The 16,677-nt window shown below is 41.3% G+C and overlaps 1 protein-coding gene across 4 annotated transcripts in view; it reads left to right on the top strand.

Moving 5' to 3' along the window:
• yeats2 (YEATS domain containing 2) overlaps positions 1-16,677 on the top strand; it is a 30,560-nt gene that overhangs the window by 11,919 nt on the left and 1,964 nt on the right. For 3 of the 4 annotated variants that reach the window (XM_063462042.1, XM_063462044.1, XM_063462041.1), the window contains 13 exons: positions 825-952; positions 4,185-4,331; positions 7,283-7,462; positions 9,668-10,040; positions 10,137-10,271; positions 10,683-10,817; positions 11,075-11,228; positions 11,317-11,393; positions 11,504-11,583; positions 13,602-13,809; positions 14,379-14,614; positions 14,783-14,857; positions 14,976-15,049. In XM_063462042.1, the coding sequence (XP_063318112.1) occupies positions 825-952; positions 4,185-4,331; positions 7,283-7,462; positions 9,668-10,040; positions 10,137-10,271; positions 10,683-10,817; positions 11,075-11,228; positions 11,317-11,393; positions 11,504-11,583; positions 13,602-13,809; positions 14,379-14,614; positions 14,783-14,857; positions 14,976-15,049 (2,002 nt within the window). The remainder of the gene's footprint in view (positions 1-824; positions 953-4,184; positions 4,332-7,282; positions 7,463-9,667; positions 10,041-10,136; positions 10,272-10,682; positions 10,818-11,074; positions 11,229-11,316; positions 11,394-11,503; positions 11,584-13,601; positions 13,810-14,378; positions 14,615-14,782; positions 14,858-14,975; positions 15,050-16,677) is intronic. The other variant, XM_063462043.1, reaches the window with a different exon arrangement.

The following is a 16,677-nucleotide window of genomic DNA, read 5'->3' as shown; positions in this document are numbered from 1 at the left end:
ATATAATAATAATATTAAATAATATTTTTATACAGCCACTGTTTAAAAAACCCATATCAGTTTCCATTGATATGGCATTGCTCCTTTTGTGTCAGTGTTTTAGTCACATGCTTTTCTCAATCCTATTCATGTTTATTAAGACCAAGCAAAGAGTTTGTTTGTTTAAACTGCTCATAGTCAATCTTTGTTGGATGCGTCACCATGTTTTAATAGAGCTCTGTGACACTGTATTTTTATAGCATCAAAATGGAAAATGCAGGTTAGCATTGTCATGTTTTATATTGTAAGGACCTGGAAGATTATAGTGTATTTCATGAATTAATGTAGAATAATTATTCTAAGTTTAATATCCCAAAGTATAGCTTTACCACTTAAATATGGTCTCCAGGACAGTCTCTGTGGACTACAGTATGTGGGTATTTAATATCCAAGAAAACCTGCAACATGTGAAGCTGCACATCATTTTATGAGGCGTAGCTTACTCAACAGTGTTGATAGAAACTGAAAGCAATGCTTGATTTTGTTGGCAGCTCAGTATTTGGGGTCAGCATCCCAGGCAAAAGCCTTTCACTGCAACATTTTCATCCATGCCTCCAAGTTGTAGACATCTGTATTAAAAAATATTTTGGCTTCCAGCTCATCATAAAGTTTGGAAAAACTTTTCTGCTTAAAGACATTTTGTTTTTCACGGGAGTAAGCCAACATTGCACTGCCTTGCTCTGCTTCACAATCGTGCCTTTGCCCTTCTTTGAAATGGCAGCGCTGATACTCTGGTTTTTTCATATGAAATGAGACTGATTTGTATGTGGATTTCTGTAATTTAGGTCAGCAGTCCCAGAACAGCTCATCAGCGGTCTCTGGGGGCTCTCACAACTCCTCCTCCTCTTCCTCTTCAAGCAATCTACCTTCCAACCTCTCCTACACATCTTATATCCTTAAACAGACCCCACAGGTGGGTAGACCCACTTTTTCTTTACTAACGACAAATGCAGTCACACACTGGCACAACATCATTTGTGGCTCTGTATGTATCTCATCTTTGCTTATTAGAGTGTTCATATTTATTTACCAGAAACTGAGGATGGATGCTCTTATTTGTTTACCGTTACAAAAAAAATGTGTCAGAGTTCTTTAATTTTCTTGGAGGCTGAACCTGACCTGTCCTTTATTAGAGTGTGTGTGCGCGTGTGTGTGTGCGCGTGTGTGTGTGTGCGTGTGTGTGTGTGTGTGTGTGCAGAGGTTTCAAGTTTCCACATAGACACTGGGTCCTGCTTTCCTAATAATGATCATTCTTCAAGGGCCATCTTTTTTTTCTGTAAAATTTCATGTCAGTCTCTGTTATGAGCCAAAGAGCCGCCGCACTCCCACATTCTAATTAGGACCTAGAGGATCAATTGACCTGGAGGGCTAATTGAATTTTCCGTAGCTATTAAGTTATAAAAAATTAAAATGTAATGGAAGCATTGTACTGCTTAAAATAGTCACACTGTGCACATCATGCAACCTTGTACTCTATGTAATTTAAAGTCTAATATTGGTGATATATTAAGTTCAGCCTGGCTGATCCTGTGTGGGTTTACTAGGCTGACCTGAAACCAATTTTTATGGCCTTTGAATATAATAAGTTTGTAAGATTTTAGACAAAAACAAATTTTGTTTTTAGTAGTTACACCACTGTAGTGACTGACTTTGTGTGCCTGTTTGTATCCAGTAACTAAACACTTTGTTGGTTTGCTCTGTTGGTTTGAAATACAAACCGGATTCCAAAAAAGTTGGGACACTAAACAAATTGTGCATAAAAACTGAATGCAATGATGTGGAGATGGCAAATGTCAATATTTTATTCAGAATAGAACATAAATCACAGAACAAAAGTTGAAACTGAGAAAATTTATCATCTCAAGGGAAAAATATGGTGATTCAAAATGTCATGGTGTCAACAAATCCCAAAAAAGTTGGGACAAGGCCATTTTCACCACTGTGTGGCATCTCCCCTTCTTACAACACTCAACAGACGTCTGGGGACCGAGGAGACCAGTTTCTCAAGTTTAGCAATAGGAATGCTCTCCCATTCGTGTCTAATACAGGCCTCTAACTGTTCATTCGTCTTGGGCCTTCTTTGTCGCACCTTCCTCTTTATGATGCGCCAAATGTTCTCTATAGGTGAAAGATCTGGACTGCAGACTGGCCATTTCAGTACCTGGATCCTTCTCCTACGCAGCCATGTTGTGATTGATGCAGAATGTGGTCTGGCATTATCTTGTTGAAAAATGCAGGGTCTTCCCTGAAAGAGATGACGTCTGGATGGGAGCATATGTTGTTCTAGAACCTGAATATATTTTTCTGCATTGATGGTGCCTTTCCAGGCATGCAAGCTGCCCATGCCACACGCACTCATGCAACCCCATACCATCAGAGACGCAGGCTTCTGAACTGAGCGTTGATAACAACTTGGGTTGTCCTTGTCCTCCTTGGTCCGGATGACATTGCGTCCCACATTTCCAAAAAGAACTTCGAATCGTGACTCGTCTGACCACAGAACAGTCTTCCATTTAGCCACACTCCATTTTACATGATTCCTGGCCCAGTGGAAACGCCTGAGCTTGTGGATCTTGCTTAGAAATGGCTTCTTCTTTGCACTGTAGAGTTTTTACGCCCTTGACCCTTACGCACAGAGATTGTTCCAGATTCTCTGAATCTTCGGATGATGTTATGCACAGTTGATGATGATAACTGCAAAGTCTTTGCAATTTTTCGCTGGGTAACACCTTTCTGATATTGCTCCACTATCTTTCTGCGCAACATTGTGGGAATTGGTGATCCTCTACCCATCTTGGCTTCTGAGAGACACTGCCACTCTGAGAAGCTCTTTTTATACCCAATCATGTTGCCAATTAACCTAATTAGTGTTAATTGGTCTTCCAGCTCTTCGTTATGCTCAAATTTACTTTTTCCAGCCTCTTATTGCTACTTGTCCCAACTTTTTTGGGATTTGTTGACACCGTGAAATTTTGAATCAACATATTTTTCCTTTAAAATTATACATTTTCTCGGATTAAACTTTTGATCTGTCATCTACGTTCTATTCTGAATAAAAGATTGACATTTGCCATCTCCACATCATTGCATTCAGTTTTTATTCACAATTTGTTTAGTGTCCCAAGTTTTTTGGAATCCGGTTTGTAGGTGACTAGCCTGTTTAATGAAGAATATCCCATGTCTTTACCTCGAAAAAGTCTGGAGTTGCTTTTGCATTATGTTTTGCCGTATATGCATGAACTGTCAAAGAATTACAGCCGTTCTATATGTAGTGGCCCACTAAAAAGGTGCTCAAAAGTAATTGGACTGACAGAATCAGCATCATGTTTACTGCAAAGTTTGTACACAAACAAGGAATTTCTCTTGGTGTCATGGTTCAAATACAGAGGTACAGAGAGAGATATTAACAGATAGTTTTATGGCCAGGTGATGCCTAGTTAATATCCTTAGTTATTTCATGATGAATTAAACATATAAAATTTGTGGAGTTGAGTCCAGGCAATGAAATTGTATTGGACTTTGTCAGAAAACACCTGAAAGAGCTCGACTACTTCTGAGGAAAAAACTTGAGACCAATGTGAACCAGACTCATGGGTAGTAAGTAAAAAAAAATAGAGAGAAATTTGCAAAACAGATTGGCCGGTGCTCTGCAGAGTAAATGGATAATGACCTAAAGCATACTGCAAAAGCAACCTAAGAGTTTCTCAAGGCAACGAAGAATAAATATTATTTATAGAACAAGCTTTTCAGTTATTTAATTTAAAACTAAAGGTAAAAAGACCGCGAAACAAGCAGCAGCTGAAGCTGGCTGCAGTAAATGTCCAGGGGTTCTAGACTTCTGACTGCAAAAAATGTCATCCAGTTATTGAAAACAAATGTTATACTGGAACGTATTTTAATTGTCTAATTTTTCAGCATTTGAATGTGTGCACTTTGTATAAAAATGCCCGTAAATCCTAAACAGTTGATGCAGGACTTTTAAGCTCCTTGAATTACAGCTGAAAATCTGTACAGTCACACACTGATTTAAAATCCACATTGCTGGCGTACAGAGGCAAAATTACACAAATCATTGTCCAAAACTCTTGGACCTGACTGTGTGTCATTAGAGCTGCACTTTAGTCATTCTTGTTCTGTTTTCTCAGGGTACGTTTCTGGTCGGTCAGCCCGCACAAGGTTCGGGGAAGCAGGGGAGTTCCAGTTCGGCAGGTCATGCTGCATCATCTCCTGCGACTGCTACCCAGCAGGCTATTAGGGTGACAGCCGGACAGAAGGCAGCCATCTTGGCTCAGGTCAGTGTGGAGAGTTTACTGTAAGCTTTTCAGTGTGTAACACAAAGGCTGCTGTAGTTACTACTGCTTTTGTGTTTCTTAGTTGTTTCTTTAACAGTCTGATTTCGACACAGGCTTGTCTTTTGGGTAATTATCAGCAAAGGTTTTCCAGTTCTGTGATAGTAGGACTCGTGTGGTGTTTGCCAGCTCTTTTGTTCCTGCTCTGCAGTCATTTTCCTCTTTACTATTCTTAATGAAATATTCATTCTTCTTCTCTTCTTTATTTTTACTCATTGCTGTATGTTACTTCACTGATTGCCTCCCTCATTTGACCACTAAATTATGACCGTCCTGCCAAATCTCAGATTTTAGAAGTGGCGGAAATGCTTTTGTATTTTCTTTGACAATGAAATATCTTCAGAAGTCTTTTTTCATTTGGAAGTATATGGATTAGTGTTGTGCTGGGAATATAATTTCATAACACAGTTCACAGTCTCATCCACACACTGAAAGTTGTATTTTGCACATTGTTAGAGGGGCATGCTCATTTCATGATAGTGTATTATAAAAGTATAACTATTACTAGAAATGTCACTGCATACTCAGCGTTTAAACAATGCTGCCCTTGCAACAGAAATATGGCCTACTCAGCAAATTTCTTTTTCAGTTTTATAAATGTACAACACCATGTAATTGTAGTTATCAGGCAAGGTGTTATCCAGCAGGACTGCAGTAGTTCTATAAAATAGACGGTTATATGAAGTCAGAATAAAGTCAGAATAAACTGGCATAAAAGGACTCGGCCAGAGGATAACCACATCTTTGCACAGGATAAGAAGACTGTTGTTGCTAGCTCTGCTAACATTAGCCACACTCCACAAACGAATTTGACCACCTAAGTAACGTTATACAGGCTGCAAGCTGAAAATGTTTTCAGCAGCATTTAAGATACATTTTAGTTATTATAGAAGGTTGTCAACATTTTCTAAATGCTCTTAAATACAAACACGGATTATCATGTGCGGATCATGTCTCTCCACGTATTACTTCAGCATTACATTAGTCTAATTTGTGCTAGACTCAGCCTTGTTCAGTTTAAGTTGTTGCATCACCTTAATTCTCCAAAGTAAAACTTTCTAAACTGTCTAAAGATGTAAAACCAACGTGTGATAGATGCACACTGGCCCCGGGCTCATGGCACATTCTTACTGGCAATAAAACTTGCAGTTTTATTGGAGTTTAATCTTTAAAACACTGTCAGACAATTTTTTGAAATGACCATTCAACCAGATCTATTTGTTACTATATTTGGTCTTGTGTGAGAGCATGAGGCTCAAAATAACAACTTATGTAACATTGTTGTCAGCCGTACTATTAACTATTGTTTTATTGTTTGGACTAGAGTTAAACTATTTTATCCACGTGCCAGTTTGTTTTAATGTGATGTCTTTTTCTTTTTAAATCTGTGTCTGCGTTGGCTGTGTTTTGAAAATTTATATTTATTTAAATTATATTTTATATTTTTGAAAATGAACTAAATAAAAATGTAATCACGCTTTTTACAATTTTTCTTAAATACCAACAGGGACCATCTTTACAGATCGTGTCTCCCCCTTTAATCAATCACCAATGACATATGTGGTTATTATCCTACTGTTAAATAAGTCTGATTTTAAGTTGCTTAAGAGAAAAAATAATTTGTGCTTGACACAGACTTTTTCTGTTTAAGGTTTTGCGACATCTTAATTTTAAGTTAAAGTTTATATAACATCTCCAGACATAGATCCAACACAGATCCAACAAGAAACAGTATAAACGGTGGATGCAGCTACCAAGTGGTCATCCTCTGGTTTTTGAAGTTTTGTTTGGAAGAAACAAGATCAGCATTTTCACTTAGTTTCATCTTGGTTTAAAAAAATAAAGTGATGAGGAGGGGCAGGTCCAATTGAAGTCATAAGCCAATGAACATACCTAAAAAGAATAATGCTCTTTTTCAAAACATAGTTTGACCAAGACTTTTTTATTCATTATAAACAAAACTGAGTAACTGAGTCCATAAACACATCAAGAAAGTGGTTAGAGGTCAAGACAGAAGGCTGTCCCATAGACTTCTATAGCTCCAGAGGTGTTTCTGCAACCACAGCTATCGCCATCTGGTGGCTTTTAGATAAAATGCAGGTTGAATGTACTTCCTCACTGGCTTAATTTTTCCAACTGGGAAGCCACATCCATGTTTTAATGGATGTCCATGGTTATTAAATCTGGTATTACATCTTAACTCTGAAACACAGATTGGAAAACAAAAAAATATTATTCAAAGATGGCACTCAAACAGTACATATGAGTGTAGCTAGTTTTCCATTGGTTCACTCACAATTTAAATGAGCTACAACAGTGAAGGACCTGTCCAGGGTGCTGCTGATGCAAGCACCTGATTCTCCCATGTGCTGCTGAGCTGGAGGTGGACAAATCCCCTCATGCATTTTAATCAGTCTCACTTTATATAACACTATCATAGCAGTTTCATTTCTTAGTGTTTACCCAAGTGAAAACTGACTTCAGAGTTTTAGTCAGACTGGTGTAGTGTTAGTTATTTTACAGGGTTTTTTTCTGATTAAAAAAGGCTTCCATTATCATTTTCCATTTTCTTCAAATAGTCTATAAATGCAATAATTACATTATTGTATTACATTGGTGTGCTGCTCCTGAACGGTGCAAAACTCAATAATATCATTGGTAACAAATGTAAAAGTGATTCCTTACTATTTACTGTCAACATGGCTACTGTGGAAATGCAAAGAAAAAAGTCTATGTGTGTATGTTTGTCAGAGTTGAAATTTTTATTTATTTTTTTTTTTTTGATTGATTGTGAGTTTTCACCTCACATGCCTCCTTGACAACTTCGGCATGCTGCATGTGGGCCGCTGCTGCTGATGTTTTAAGTGGGTAATTGCTCTTCCTCTGATTGACAGGTGGTGGGCAGCTCCCAGGGTGCACAGGTGAAGTTGCCTGACGGCTCAGTTAAAACAGTAACGGCAGCAGGAGCAGGCCACTTGTCCAAGCCGGGCACCACCACGTTAAGGATGACAGGTGGAGTCATCACTGCTGCTAGCTCCACGCCTGGCTCTGTCAGCAGTGCGAGCCAACAACAGGCGAGTTTCACAGTTTTTATTTACATCCCTTTTATTCTGCATGGCAGATGTTCCTATGTAAGAGTCACATTAAACCAAAGAGCTGTTAGCATTTCTTTTATGTTTGCAAGCTAGTTATGCTGTTTTTAATTACGCTGGATTTCATACCCACGTACAGATGAGGACACAATTATTAGCCTCCCTTTGAAAATGTATTTATTTTTCTAACACAGCTGGAAGGAATTTTTAACATCCTAGTTTTATTTTTTGGATGCTTACATTATTTTATTTTGTGCACAGAAAAAAATTAAAAAAATTTAAAATTACCAGGGTCCAAATTCTCAGCCCCACTGATGCTAATGGTCAGTTGTGACTGGATAATAGCCTGCAGTCACTTGTTTTAGCTTTCAAACTCAAACTCACGTCCTCCTGAGCAATCCCAGCCCATTCTTCTTTGGTGAATCTCAAGATCCTCCAGATTTGGTGGTCTGCTTGGTCTTCAGTTAACCCCACGCATTGGAGTGGGCAGGCGAGTGGGTGGCATGAACAACCATCTTTGTGAACACGATAACTCGAGAACGAGGGAACATACGATTTTGAAATTAATACCATCGATCCATCTGCTAAAAGTCTGACGAGTTTGAAAAATGTTGATCTTGACTTCAAGGTTTCTGAAAATCTTGTAAACACAGTAATTCGAGGCAGGTGACACCTAAGATTTTCAAATTTATACCAACAATAGTCTTTATCTGCTGGGAGACTGAGGTTTAGCACTGGTGGCTTCTAGTATTTTTCTTGGTCTGCAAACTCGCAGTCCATTCCTGTGCAGGGTTCTGATGATTGTCCCACAATTCACGACTTGGCTAAGTCATTCACTAGTGTCCTGGCAGCTCTCACTAGTTTCCAGAGTCCTACCTCTGCCAGGCTTGTTCTGTACTGTGAGGCTCTCTGAATTTACTGATGATACTTCTCCATCTCTTGCCTTGTGAGCACCAGTAATTCTTTTTTGCAAGTCTAAACTGATTTCTTTTGGGGTTTTTTTGTTGTTTTTTGGCATGATGCTTTCTCAAGTGAAGCTTAAACTCTTGCTTAAGTTTTTATATTGTGTGTAAACTGGAAGAAAGCCCTCATTTTTAACTTGCTTTTACAAGCTTTGAGCATTAAAGCACATCATTGCACATTTGTGGTTTGTGCTTTGGCTCAATTAAAAGATCAGTTTTTGGGGGGTGTTAATATTGATCCTGGTATTTCTGCTATTCAGAGCAAATAGAAATAATTGATGCATTCTAAAGGAAACCTTGCTCTGTTCAAAAAGCATTTAGGAAAATTTAATTCCCCTATGGAATTAAAATCCATGGGGGAATTAAATTTTCCTAATGGAATCAAAATCCATGGGGGAATTAAAGCTTTTATGCTCATCTATAAATCTGGTATTATAGATACTAGAAGCACCCTGATTTTGCAAGAAATAACACATTTTTGTATAAGTGGAATTGGGAAAAAAAAGGCAGTAGAGATACACAGAAAACAAATGATCCAGCCTGAGTGCAGTGGCTCGCATGTGTAGGCATGCTGCTGTGTATATTCATAAGCATCGGTCTGAGTTAGGATGATTACATCTTTAGAGTCAGTAGCTAGGCATCGTAAAACAGAGAAATTGCAACACGTAAAAAGATTTACTCGGAGCTCCAACAAACAAGCCAAAGAGGGGGAACTGCTCTTTCTGAGGACTCTCTGTGAGGAAAAATGGACTCTTTTGTTTCTGAGATTCCATAAAACCAGTGACCTGATCAGCACAGCTCATTCTGAGAGCTGCGTGGCACTAGAAAACAAACATCAGCAGAAAAAAGAATACACCAACTCTCCTCCAGGCACAGCCACAGCAATCTTCTCTCACATATACACTACAGTGTTTTTGCAAATGGACTTGGACTCTGATATTTTTCATATTTATGAACACGTTCGCTGTCGTGCAGCTCCAGATAAGGTGAAATGCTGCTGTATATGTTTTTATACCTCACTTTATTAGCTATTTTGAAAGAAGGGATTTGTAAATAAAAGTGTGTTGTTTAATGAAACCATGGTCTGCCATCCATTGTGAGAACAGGTTGGACACTTGAGCTTTTGCTCACTTTGGTTAGCTCATTATCAGAAATGTTAAAGGACATAAAAGTCTGTGTTTGCTTATTTCCTGCTTGACACGTGTGTTTCCGTGTGTCCATGCAGGCCCTCGATGGTGGGAAGTCTGCTTCTCAGCATCACTCACTCCTGATGGCAGCCAATCAAGCAGCAGTAATCAACGCAGCAAAGAACACCAGTGCCGCTGGTGGCGGGAGCAGCCTGTCGAAGGCAGCAGTGGCCTCCTTGGTGAAGGGTGCTGGAAACCCTGCTACGATCGCAAAGACTGCTGGAGGTTCAGCTGGTGCTGTAGTAACAGGTGCAAAGGGGATCACCAATATGCCCGTCATCAGCATGTCCAAAGGTGTGGGTACTGTTGTGGGTGTGCCCAAAAGCAGCAGCGGCACGTCCCTGGTTTCTGCAACTTCGTTAGTCAGCGGAGTGGCAGCCGCTGGAGGAAAAACTGGTGCTGCTCTCTCGGGTAGGCAGAAAGAAGCCTGATTCTGCATTAACTGTTGGGTTAAATGTTAACGCATTACTCGAATAAACAGAGCACCTATGTTTTTGTTTTGTAAAGGTATGCTGAAGATCCATTCTGGAGGTTCCAGCTCCCAGCAGACTGTCTTAACCATTCCTGCCAACCAGCTCAAGCAGCTGGGAGTTGGAAGTGGGTCCAGCGGACTGCAGACCATCTTCATGCCTGTGGGGAAAGGTGAAATAAACCCACAACAAAGCAGTGAATTCTAGATTAATAAACTGGGTCCTCCATGATAACACAAGATACTGCACAACCAAAGGTTGCTTTGTTGGAGTCTCACTTATTTTTAATAAGTTTCTGAGGCTAAATATACAAAAAATATGCAAAATGTGTTTTTTCTCATATGATTTACAGTGTGAGAACAGTTAGTTTACGCTCTAAACTGAGTTTATGTTCCTTCGTTTAAAGATGGCAGAATGATTTATTTACAACACGCAGGAAAACAGATTTTCATTATTTCACAGTTTTCCTAAGTGCAGCTTCTGAAAGACCTGCCATCCTACCCTCTCATTTTTTCATCCACTCGTTAAGCCCGTGTACCTAACGGCCCACAATCCATTCCTGTGTGTTTTACTCTGTTTGTAGTCTTGTCAAAGGGCCCAGTCTCCAGTACTCCTTCCTCCTCCTCCTCTTCCACCACCCCTGGAGCACCTGGAGCTGGAGCCTCCCCAAGTCCTGCCAGCCAGGCCTCCCCCTCCCTTGCCCTGCCTCTGGTACAAGGTGAGAGGGGTCCATCCTCACTCCACCTGCTCTCCTCTTCTTTTCCACTGTACTCCCAAACTCCACTTTCTTTGCGTATAAAATTATTTATTTTGCTTAGAAGCACATTAGACTGTAACTAGTAAACTCAGATCCCATCCCAAGTCATGATACATCCCTGTAGTCTCATCTCATCATTTTCTTTTATCTCCCAATTTAAAATATATAGTATGCATACTAATAAAGCAGCCTTCTCTAACACTTGCTTTCTTCCACAGTGAAGACGGAGCCAGGTGCTGGCACAGCTGTCACAGCTGGTCCATCACCCCCAGTGACTACTCCTGCCCCCGCTTCTTCTGTCCACGTTGCCTCTGCAGCTGCCACAGTCAAACAGGAACAAGGGGCAGAAAACTCATCGCACGACCTCATCAAGTAAGGGCAGGGACCTGTTACAATCACATACAGTGTGTATACATGAAAGCTTCTTGGCACCTGACAGCTGTGATTGTCTTCTCCTCAGCACTGAGCATATAGAAACCATGATGCAGCTGCTGACAGCTGTGGTGAAGAAATTCCCTCTAATTGTGCCAGATAAGAGTAAGTAAGCTCGTCTTTCATTTGATGTATGTAAAGGAAAAGTTTACATCAAAAAAGGAAAAGCTGTCTAAAAATTTGACACACTGGTGTATTTCTGTTTCTTTCTTTAGCCGAAGACTCACATCCATTTTGTGCCTCGTCGTCAGAACAGTATTATTCCTGGAATATTGGCAAGCGCAGAGCATCAGAGGTGACCATTTGTTTTGTGTTTGCTTTTGATGATAAAAATTAAAATTCACAGAAGTGCAGTATCTGGGCTTTCAATCAGAAAGCCTCATTAGAGTCAAAGTGCTGATGAACCAGCAGAGATCTACATGTTTTGTTTTTGGAGCTTTGAGGCTTGGAGTATATTCAGGGTCTTTTTTCTTGAAATTATGCAAATGTGTTAAGGTTTTTCTCTCTTTTTTTTGTGGTTTTTAAAAGCTTTCAAGCTGTCTTTCAAATAAAGAACGCAGGCTTTTTTTTTCTTTTCTCTGTATGCATTTCCTCAGATGAAAGTTTCATTTAATCCCATCTGGGGTGACAGCACTCACTTACTAGCGTTTGCTCTCCAGGTTCCAGCTTGAGGGCGTCTGTGAGTGATAATTTGCAGTGTCTGCAGTTTTGTTGCCTGTGTAATCTCTCTTCATGCAGCATCCCGACTCAGAGAGCTTTCTGCTTGCCTCATGTCTTTCTGTTAGGTCACATATATATCGCTGCCTCTTGTCTCCTGTCATATCTTCATCAGTAGCTCATACAGGCCAACCCATATCGTAACAGTCTGTTCTCTTTTTTATGGCTATAAAAAAGGATCCCAGACAAGCCAAGGCATAGTTATTTATATCTACAGGTCACTAATTTACACAGAGGACAGGGGACTCATCACACATCATTGCACAGTATGAGGACAGGGAAAGATTAAGTGGTGTCTACGGGCTGGAGAAAAACTGTTTCTGCACAGCAAGTCTGTGTGTTTGCTAATGAAATGAAAGTCCTTCTATATGCACATCATCCCACCTCAGCAACAATCTGGTAACACTTCAAGGGACTTCCAGGCCCAGCATGACGAACCATCTGGCAAAATGAAAGGAACGAGAGCCATAACTTTAATTTCAGTGTTCATCAGGACGGGGGGAAAACGAACTGCATCTGTACACGTTGCTCAAGATTCGTCCGCTATATTGGTTGTGATATAATCACCCGTTGCTAGGAAAACATGTATTCATAGGTAGCAGATTGCCACAGTTGCCTGTAGTTTTTACTACTGTATTGCCGTCACCCTGCCAGACAGGCAGGCAACATGGACGCTTACGTTTGTGAATGCAATAACTCGAGAACAGAGCGATGTTGAAGTTTCAAATTGATACCATTGATGTCTCTACTAAAAATCCCTGGCAAGTTTGAATCTCAGTAACATCTACGTCAAGGTAGATGTTCTATTCAACAATATGTTGGCAACCAAAGCAATCACAAGGAGGTTTTTGCCAGCTGGTTGGGAATACACCTTTTCATTCTAGCAACAGGTGGTTGCCAGAGGTCTGTAGACCTGCATGATCGGGGTTTTAGCAGTCACTTTCCCTGCAACTGCCATCAACCATCATTTGAACCAGCTGGGAATACTCATTGTTTCCTTCACCTCCCGGTAGTTGCCAGATGGTTCATGGAGCGTTGACTTGTGCCTTATTCACTTGATCCTACAGTGTCACATGCCCAGAATGGCAGCCAAGTTAATGCCACTTGCGTTCACATGTGGGAAAGACCTCAATAGAAAAAAATAATAACATCAGATTTCAAAAGACGCTCAGAAAGTCATTTCTTTGCCCAGTGTAAGGATTAAGAAGCTTCCCTGTGTTAGACTTCCCACTAGCCTACTGCTTCATTAAGGCGTCAGAACAGTGAGCTGACACGATCAATGTCTATTACTCATCCCACCGGAGCATCGAGCAAAAAGCATGCTAAGTGCATTTGTTCACACTGCTTTATAAGCGTTTTTTGGATACAGTAGGCTGAAAGGAACCAAAAGGGCACCTGCCTGTATGTATGTTTATTAGGATAAGGAATATAAAGTATATGTGTGCCATCACACAGTCGAAACTCTTAGTAACCCCAGCTGTGTGTGTGCAGCAACATGACCTGTTTGTGGCTGATGTTTCCCAGTACAGCTTTGATTGATTGATTGATTGATTTCTATTCTCTCTCATCATCTCTCTGGTTTTGGCCTGTGTGCAGCTTCAGCGAGCCGTAGCGGTGAAGCGGGTCGTCCAGGACGTGTTGGATCGCTCGCCCCGTCTCCAGGCCCTCACCCCGCCAAAGACCAGAGAGGTGGTTCAGTGGTGTCGACAGAGGGGTTACACGCCGCCTGACCCCGAACCCCCACAACCCAAGAACGATGACGAGTCCATCGAGGACATTCTCACTCAAATCGATAATGAGCCTGGTGAGTTTGTGCCTGTGTGGACTTGGTGTACATCTTCTACAGGAAGATCGTTTCACTCAGTCTTGTTAAAGCTCCAAGCGGATCAATATTTTCGCCTCAGTGTTGCATGTGTGGGTGTACTGTTTCTGCACCTACCAGTGGATCCAGTAATGCGTCTGCAGACCAGTTGTGTGCGAGGGCGGCCAGTGTGCAGCCTCAGTGCTTTTGTTCAGTCGCATTGTTTAATTTGCAGGGAGCTCTTATTAATTCCATCTTTTTGTCTCTAAAGGATGGGTGGCAAGGCCGTTTAGCTCACTGAGGCAAACAACATGATAATCGGTGTTTGTGTTCTACTTGTCTCTGTCTGCACAAACGTCTTCATTTGTAATTGTTGCATTGTTGAACTGCTTAAATGAGCAAAGATCTCACAAAAACCCTCCTTCACGTGTCTCAGTTTTGCTTTAAACCACACAGCCGCGCATCAAGAATCTGTAACCTGAGAGATGCACCGAAGCAGTCGGCGTTTCTGCTGATGCTGCGGCTTGTGAAATGATGTGTTAAATGAAGGGTACGTGTGAATGTTCCCGCAGAGTGCCCGTCGACCCTGAGTAGCAGCGAGGAGCTGGTGCTGCGTCTTGAGCAGATGCAAGCTCTGCTCAAGACTGAGCCAGAGGAGGCGGATGACGAAATAGTCGACATCATCACGGTGACTCCTCCCTGCCACAAGCTAAAGGTCAAAGAGGAGGAGCAGGAGGCTGACCCGGAGCCCAAATTCTTCCTGGGTGCCAGCCTGTCCGATCAGTTTGTCAGTGAAGCAGCTCAGCAGGTGGGGACCCTCTCTGGGTTTTGTTTTGTTTTATTTTTTTCCCTAAGAATTGTGGAAAAAGTGAAAAAATTCAATCAGTGATTTCTGATTCCTCTCCAGCTTTTAGCAGCTAACAGGAGAGCACACCACTTTCCCCCTTTTTTATTAGATGAACACTGTCTCTTTCAGATCGGGGTAACCTTCCAGCCGGTGGAGGTGGAGAAGAATGTGTTCGCTCCAGTAATCGAAGCCATGATTCTAAAGGTTGGTCACTGTACACAAACCAGTAACTCATGAAAAATGTCAAGAAACACTTGACAAACAGTCTGAATATGAATCCTGAATCACTTTGTGTGTGTGTGTTTGTGCCTGTACACTGTAGGCTACAGAACAGTTTGCAAGTGACATCCTGAGAGAAGCGCTGGCTGGGGCCTACGCCAAATCCCCTCCAAACAGGTCAGCCTTTTTTTTTCCTCTTTCCTCTGCCTTAAAGCTCCAGTTTTCACTTTATTTTTTATATTTGGGCCTTTTGCAGCCTACTGAGTTAAAATAAAAAACAAAGAGTGAAGTAAAAAAAAAACTTTTTTTCTTTTGATGTTTTCTAAACAAATGTTAATATAAAGTCCTGGTGGTAGCTTGTATCTTTTTTTTCACACTTTATCACAAAAATAGCTAAAACTGTGTGTTAGATGGTGCTAGAGTGGATGGATGCTCTGTTTTTTCATTAACCCTCTCAAGGCAGGCGTTGCAGATTTGCAACAGTTAAAACACTAACAACCCGATTACCCCACATACAGGTCCTTCTCAAAAAATTAGCATATTGTGATAAAGTTCATTATTTCCTGTAATGTACTGATAAACATTAGACTTTCATATATTTTAGATTCATTACACACAACTGAAGTAGTTCAAGCCTTTCATTGTTTTAATATTGATGATTTTTGCATACATAACTCATGAAAACCCAAAATTCCTGTCTCAAAAAATTAGCATATTTCATCCGACCAATAAAAGAAAAGTGTTTTTAATACAAAAAAAGTCAACCTTCAAATAATTATGTTCAGTTATGCACTCAATACTTGGTCGGGAATCCTTTTGCAGAAATGACTGCTTCAGTGCGGCGTGGCATGGAGGCAATCAGCCTGTGGCACTGCTGAGGTGTTATGGAGGCCCAGGATGCTTCGATAGCGGCCTTAAGCTCATCCAGAGTGTTGGGTCTTGCGTCTGTCAACTTTCTCTTCACAATATCTCACAGATTCTCTATGGGGTTCAGGTCAGGAGAGTTGGCAGGCCAATTGAGCACAGTAATACCATGGTCAGTAAACCATTTACCAGTGGTTTTAGCACTGTGAGCAGGTGCCAGGTCGTGCTGAAAAATGAAATCTTCATCTCCATAAAGCTTTTCAGCAGATGGAAGCATGAAGTGCTCCAAAATCTCCTGATAGCTAGCTGCATTGACCCTGCCCTTGATAAAACACAGTGGACCAACACCGGCAGCTGACATGGCACCCCAGACCATCACTGACTGTGGGTACTTGACACTGGACTTCAGGCATTTTGGCATTTCCCTCTCCCCAGTCTTCCTCCAGACTCTGGCACCTTGATTTCCGAATGACATGCAAAAGTTGCTTTCATCCGAAAAAAGTACTTTGGACCACTGAGCAACAGTCCAGTGCTGCTTCTCTGTAGCCCAGGTCAGGCGCTTCTGCCGCTGTTTCTGGTTCAAAAGTGGCTTGACCTGGGGAATGCGGCACCTGTAGCCCATTTCCTGCACACGCCTGTACACGGTGGCTCTGGATGTTTCTACTCCAGACTCAGTCCACTTCTTCTGCAGGTCCCCCAAGGTCTGGAATCGGTTCTTCTCCACAATCTTCCTCAGGGTCCGGTCACCTCTTCTCGTTGTGCAGCGTTTTCTGCCACACTTTTTCCTTCCCACAGACTTCCCACTGAGGTGCCTTGATACAGCACTCTGGGAACAGCGTATTCGTTCAGGATTTCTTTCTGTGTCTTACCCTCTTGCTTGAGGGTGTCAATGATGGCCTTCTGGACAGCAGTCAGGTCGGCAGTCTTACCCATGATTGCGG

The sequence above is a fragment of the Pelmatolapia mariae genome, linkage group LG18 (assembly GCF_036321145.2).
Source record: "Pelmatolapia mariae isolate MD_Pm_ZW linkage group LG18, Pm_UMD_F_2, whole genome shotgun sequence".
NCBI classification, from domain to species: Eukaryota; Metazoa; Chordata; class Actinopteri; order Cichliformes; family Cichlidae; genus Pelmatolapia; species Pelmatolapia mariae.
Note: the sequence above shows the minus strand (reverse complement) of the source record. Positions and strands in the feature narration are given on the sequence as shown.